Here is a 6,842-nt window from a genome sequence, read left to right as displayed (position 1 = left end):
GAGATCCATACCATTGATCGGTAGGCTTCACTTGACCCATTATAAAAAATATGAAAACTAGCCTATAGGAGCACCCACCGGTCAATCTTCTCGGTCCGTTGGAAAGCCGACCTCCTTGTGCTTCACTTTGATGGTGGAAGATGAGAAGTGAATGGCTAGGATGGAGGGTTTAGGAAAGTGGGCCACACACATACACTCTCTCACATGGAAGAGAGCTTGGACGTGAGCTCTCTTGTTTGCTTGGGATTGAGTTGAGAAAGAGAGGGAGAGATGGGATGTAAGGAGAAGAGTGATGGATGTGAGTGATGGGTGAGGTGATGGTGTACTTGACTAGCATGGGTGTGTAAGAGAGAGGGTGAGAAAGGGTTGACTTTGCAGAGAAAAAGCATGTGTTACTTTATACTTGACATGAGGTGATGGATGGGATTAATTGATGGGATTGATTTGACATGTTGTAGAGATTCTCTTGGGATTACAAATGCGCGGCGTTTTCTTCGAAATAAACCCCGGCTCACATCTTCCTGTCAGGGTATCGAATCGGTGCGAGAGACGTGGCATCGGAATCGTGGTGATGGTGCGGTCGCAATGGTACAAGTCTTTGATGAAGCCGACTCAATTCTACAGCATACGACTTAGGGTCGATCGCAAACGTCGATTACCAATCGCAGGTTGCCGGAATTCAACGGGAATGATCGCGGGATTCGACGGAACAGTACGGACTAGGATATGGGTCTTACAAGCGAGAACAAAGAAAGCAAAGGAGGAGATGAGCGCGAAAATGAAAGAGGAAGGATGCTAGGGCACCCCTTTTATAGCCGTGTCATATGGCTCCGACATTAAATGGGGAGCCGAATCAGCGCCTCCTCGGACGCCCCAGCCCGACATGTGGCGCCACACCACGCACCGTTGGGGTCCACCACCGAGCACCTTGCCACGCGTCTCCCTTTTATTCGTTCCGCCGCTGAAACAGCGGCCTCCCGACTCGTGCGACCTCAGGAAATGAGTCGACGCATGTTAAAATGAGAGCCATGTCGCGATACTTGGAGTATTTCCTCAGGAAGGCCCAGAAGGAGAGAACCCCACTTATAAGCTCGACGGCGAAGAGCGAACAGATGATTGCGAGGTTCCGCCGCTCGGCGTTGGATTCTTTTGGTGGGAATGGGAGGCTTATGTTGGCCGGGCAGATAGTCTCGAGCATCGTCGTCATGCCTGTGAAATTTGATTCGTCAGGCTCTGATTCGTCTACCCGAAGGAACATGGCCACCTCCGATCCCGGCGACCAGTAGCCGTTCAGCAAGCGGTCGATCTGGTGGACGCAGTACTGGTTACCGTTGAACTTGGTGGCGAATCCAAGGCAGCGGGAATTGGCGAGGCAGCCCGATTCGCATGTCGTGAAGTTTGGAGCCTTCAGATCGGTCTGATTGGCGCCGCCTGTGAAATTGACGAAATCCAACCGGAGGAATTTGCTGCGGCGACGGTCCACCTGTAGCTCGATCTTCCTCTCGCAGGCCGGGCCCACCATTTTGAATCCGACGGGGCAGACGCAGGTTCTCGAATCGAACCCATTGCTCATGCATATGAAATTCGGGCCACATGAGCCATGTATGGTGCAGAGCTCCTGGACCGCTTGCCAGACGACGGTCCACGAACTTGAATTACGATCCAGGCTGTAAATTCTCAAGTTCCCATCGACATCTAGAGTCAATCGACGGTTCCGATTAGAATTCGCGTCGGCCGTGATCAAGTTTCCATTGTCCCTCAAAATCACACCGTCTTTGGTTAGATTTCGGAAACCATTGCCGTCGTCGCCAGGCCAGTACTTGTCGGACGAATTGAAGGTCAGGATCTTCGCATCGAAGAACATGTAGCTTCCCTTGGCGTAAGAATTCAAATCCCGCCGTGCGATCAGCGTCGTTTTGTTACGGAGGAACGGCTGATTTGGGAGGATGGTATCGGTGGGGTAGTCGAAACTAGTCCAATTGTCGAAAACCAGGCTACCATCTTCATTTAGTAGTAGTTTGGAATCGTTGGATCGGCCAATGGCGTCCCGCCATAGGTTCTGGCCTGTGGGGCCATTGAGCTGGAGGGCCCCTGAGGGTGTGACGATCAGGGAAGCTGACTGGTTGACCGGTTGATCGCCGTTGAGTGACCACAGGATGGTGCGATTGGAATCGCTCTGATACCAAATTGAGAAGATATACGATTGGGATGAGTCGGGGATCGACTGGAAACCGGCGGCGAAGGTTGAATTGGGGGAAACCAGGATGCGGCCCACCTGATCGGGCCGCCACGGGGAATCGTCGATGGAGAAGGAAAGGTTCTGTTGAATTGATGGTGGGAGGGAGGAGAGGAAGAGTGGGAGGAGAAGGAAGAAGGGAATTGAGGGGGCCATGGATAGGAGTTGGATGGTCTGGATTTTCTTTATGTGAATGGGGCTGTTCAAGTGCGGTTATATCTGGATGAGGAAGGAGGAAGACATTGGGTATTGACTAGCTGAAATATTGCTTGACCGAGGTAGGTTCCTCTTCAACGTTTGTAGGAATGCTTATTCTACAACCACGTATGTGGGGCCCAACTGATGAATGCTAGACATCGCTCCGTCCTTTAAGTTAATTCCCTCGTGTTCTCTTTGGATCCCAAAATTCACGATGATGCATCACTCAGGTGGGTCATACCATCCAAAATCATGCCTAAAACGTTTAAAATCACGTAATGGGGCCCACCTAAGCATTGGAATGGGATGGTTTATATGAAGTATATTCATCGTGATGGGGATAATTTTATGAATGGATTGGATTTCATGTATAGACCATGGTGAGCCACCAAAAAAATCTGAAAGGTTTTGATGGTAGGCCTCCCTAACTAAATGTTCACTGTGGTGTGAACCACTTATTTTTTGGATCAGATTGATATTTTCCATATGCGGTGAACGTATGGGGCCAAGCCTCATGGACGGAGTAGATTTGATCCCTATTTCATCGTGGGCCCACACACGTAGCCATAGAATAACTGTAGAGGAGCAGGGAGCAGGCCTCATGTTGATTTGACTCGTGTCCAACCGTGGAAGGGGGAGCGGATTGCCGGACGGTGTACGTCGAGCCCAACCGAGCCGAGCTGGGGTCACGAGGCTGACACAGCTGGAACTCGGCTTCGCTTGGTGACTGAGCGAGCTTGTCCAGCTTGGCTTGGCCAAGAATCGCATCAGTTCGAGCTGAGTTCGAGCTTTCGAGCTTTCAAGCCGAGTTCAAGCTCGAGCATTTGAGCTGTGTTTGAGTTCATTATTTGAGCCAAGTTTGAGCCAGATTCGAGCTACAAGCCTACAACAAATATTGCATTCTAATACACTAGGTCCTTACAATAAACAATGATAATACAGACATACAATAGGGCTAAGAGAATACCATGTTTATGAGATCCTTACCATCCAAAAAAAAGAAAAAGAAAAAATGAAATGGTCCAACCTCTCTTTAGAAACTATAAGTAAATTCACATTCCACATTCCACAAATCAATACACTAAGCTTAATATAAGTAAATCCACATTCCACAAATATTTCAACTAATATTATGAAATTATGAAAAAACAATTCTATGTATTGAGAGAGAGAGAGAGAGAGAGAGAGAGAGAGAAATCATACTAGTTAGACGGACGGACGAGCAAGCCTTTGCTGGTCGGGCGGTGAGACAAGCAGAGAGGTGGAGGTCCTCTGGTGGTTGGACGGACGGACGAGTAGAGAGAGGCGGAGGACCTCTACTGATCGGACGTCGCTGGTGGGACGAGAGAGAGAGAGATTAGAGAGGTGAGAGCCAAGAGGGGCACCAGATTGCTGGTCGGGTATCACTGCCCACTAGAGAGAAAGAGAGAGAGAGAGAGAGAGAGAGGTTTGCTAGGTCGAGCAGGGAGAGAGAGTAAGGGAGAGGGTTTGTTGGGGTAAGGCGAGTTCTCAAATGGGAAAAGGGATTGAGAATTTAGGGTTGTTAATATATATATATATATATATATATATATATATAGACACACACACACACACACCATACGACCGAGTCAAGCTGAGTTTCGATCCGAGTCGAGTCGAGCTGGGGTCAACTCGAGATCGGCTCGAACTCATTTTCGAGCTGTAAAAAACGTCCCGACTCGGATCAAACTCAGTACCGAGTCGGCTCAAGTTGAGCTTTTTCGGGCCGAGTTAAGCGAGCTAACTGAGCTAGCTCGGTTCATGCACACCCCTACCTGAGACCCCTGGCACTAAGATATTTCTCTGTCCCGAGTTGTTTGGGCCATAAAGATGTTTTTTTACAAATCAACTTCGTCTATATGTTTTGAAAGACTGCAAAAGGACAGTATTTTAAAAATCAGGCACATCCAATATTCACGTGAACCATACTTACAGGAAATAGTGCGAATTGAATGATGAGTGGTGATGATAGTTTTTGATAAGAATGGTATTTATTCCAACCATTTATCTTAGTGGTATGAACTCTATGAACGGTTAAGACGGAGTATGAATATCATCTTCAGCACCAAGAAGCTTTCAACAGTGGTCGTTGCTATTCCTACTGTTTTGCTGGTGTGACCCAGTTGAGTTTTTTACATGCCTGATTTTTGGAATCCCTTCCCATTGTGGTCTTTCAAAATAGATGAATAGAGTGGATTTGTCACGAAAATCTCGATAGACCCCACATAGCCCCAGGTACAGAGATATGTGTGCCCGGGGCCATAGGCAAACTGGCTGCCCGTAGAAGGGAGTGGATTGGCTGTGACCCGGGCACTAAGACTATGTGCGGTGTTGGAAAATTTGGTTGAATTAAATAGACTATTTAAAATCGAGAACCAAAAAAGAAAATAAAATTTGAAAAAGATGACTTAATGAATTGAGTCGAGGCGTGACGTGAGTCACTGGGCTTGAAATCGAATTTACTCCTTTTAGACAGTGTCACGCCCCAAACTCAGAAACCGGGCTCACAAAATTTTCGATCACCCAATTCGGTGCCGATAGACTCCGTAGTACCCCATTATCAGCACCCAGCGTCTATATGCCAGATTTCGATCCTAGGATCCTACAAGGAGGATTCCAATGTACATTTAACTCGTAAGAAGCATAACCACAAATATACCCAAATCACAAAGGCAACATCATCATCACATATCCACTAATGTCAAAACTTTTAAGTATAATGGATAAAAGGAAATACAATAACAACATCGGATGCTCCAGAAGTCAGCTACATGCTCCAAGCTCCACGCTGCTATAACTTAACGTTGCCTGCACACATCTATCGTGCATAAGCTTATAGAAAGCTTAGAGGGTGGTATAAGTGTGTGCACAAGGTAAGTGCTAAGTATTCCATACAATGTCATAATCATACAATATCAAAAATACTGGCAAGATCATGAATCATACGATATCAGAGTAAGCAGAAATATACTGGTAAATCCATGAGAGCCATCAGCTATACCAAGGCTATGCGATGCAAGGTTTGAATGTTAACGGCTATATCAATATAATAACATGCCAGCCCAAAATGCTAAATGCTGCGGATGTAATACAATATGCGGTGCGAATAAAATGACCAAGCTGGAGTGAAGTCGAGATGATGGTAAATAGTATCGCAGGCTATTGGGTCCATCACAAAGGACTTCTATCCAAACCAGTCCCATACCTAGATTTGGATAGCCAGACTCAATGTAGTAGACTCCTGATCTTAGGTTAGTTGCGCGCCCCAACCGAAATCCTTTCCATTATGAAAGTACACAACAATTAGTTGCACACCACCAGCCCGAGTGGATAGTGAATGAATGAATGAATGAGTATGCAACTCCTGCTCAATAAGTCCACGTATCAGTACTGTATATCTCTGGGATCATCACCGGGGTCTAGTACACTCTAAACCAGATTGTCGCCCCATCGCGCGCAACCAGGTGAGTGGAAGATACCTCACTATCCGCCTAGCCAGTAATCAGTCAATACATACCCGGCACGTCGATAGTGGACCCATTTATAAGCTGGTCAAACTCAGCCTAGTTTTGCCCACTATGAATCGGGCGGATAAGGCCATACCCCCTCCCAACCGACCATGACACAGTGGGAGACACGGCCTACTGGTATTCAGCACTCGGGTGCTCATGTATCCACTCAGTTTATACATTGGGCGTTTCCTGGCCACGGAGGTCTAGGGACTTTCACCCATGGATATCCAAAGTGCCCAGATGCTCGAACCAAAAATTTTTGGTGTCCCATTTAGCCATTCACGACATGCCTGTGGAGGCTACGGCCCTGATGTCGCTAAGGCGTACAGTAATCACAACACACAATGCAAGATGCATGAGTTATACAATCCAATCATGCATCAAACCTGCGTATACCATGTGCTCATGTGAGACAATCTCCTCCTATTAGGAAATCTCATAACAACCTACCCTATGACATATGCAATGGTCAACCACATCTCATTATAAATATGTAAATGATGCGTATGGGCATGTATCATGATGCTATGCTGTCACATACTTATAATCGGTATCGACAACCGGCACCGATAATTGGCATCAGCCTCGACAATCGAAATCGATGAGAATGAGTCTAATAAGGCCTAAGGGAATGTCACAATGCGGACATTTAGCCATCATTGCCTATCAATGTGGACATTCAACCAACATTGCTCCCAAGAAGTGGCCCATATAGAGCCAAACATAAAGTGGGCTTATGACCTCACACAAAGGCCTAATATACATTGCAATAGGCCTCATACAAGGGCTACATACACATCACTATGGACCTCACTCATGGGCCTCATATACACAACTGGTGGGCCCTGCACATGAGCCTTAGATACATCACACGG

The 6,842-nt window shown here is 46.9% G+C and overlaps 1 protein-coding gene across 1 annotated transcript; it reads right to left on the bottom strand.

Annotated features, from left to right (window-relative positions):
* Window positions 1–946: 946 nt before the first annotated feature.
* On the bottom strand, window positions 947–2,392 carry LOC131250691 (putative receptor protein kinase ZmPK1). Its single transcript, XM_058250974.1, has one exon. The coding sequence runs from the start codon at window positions 2,390–2,392 to the stop codon at window positions 947–949; it is 1,446 nt and encodes a 481-aa protein (XP_058106957.1).
* Window positions 2,393–6,842: the final 4,450 nt, after the last annotated feature.

Source organism: Magnolia sinica, chromosome 7, assembly GCF_029962835.1.
Source record: "Magnolia sinica isolate HGM2019 chromosome 7, MsV1, whole genome shotgun sequence".
NCBI classification, from domain to species: Eukaryota; Viridiplantae; Streptophyta; class Magnoliopsida; order Magnoliales; family Magnoliaceae; genus Magnolia; species Magnolia sinica.
This window is presented reverse-complemented; position numbering and strand designations above follow the sequence as displayed.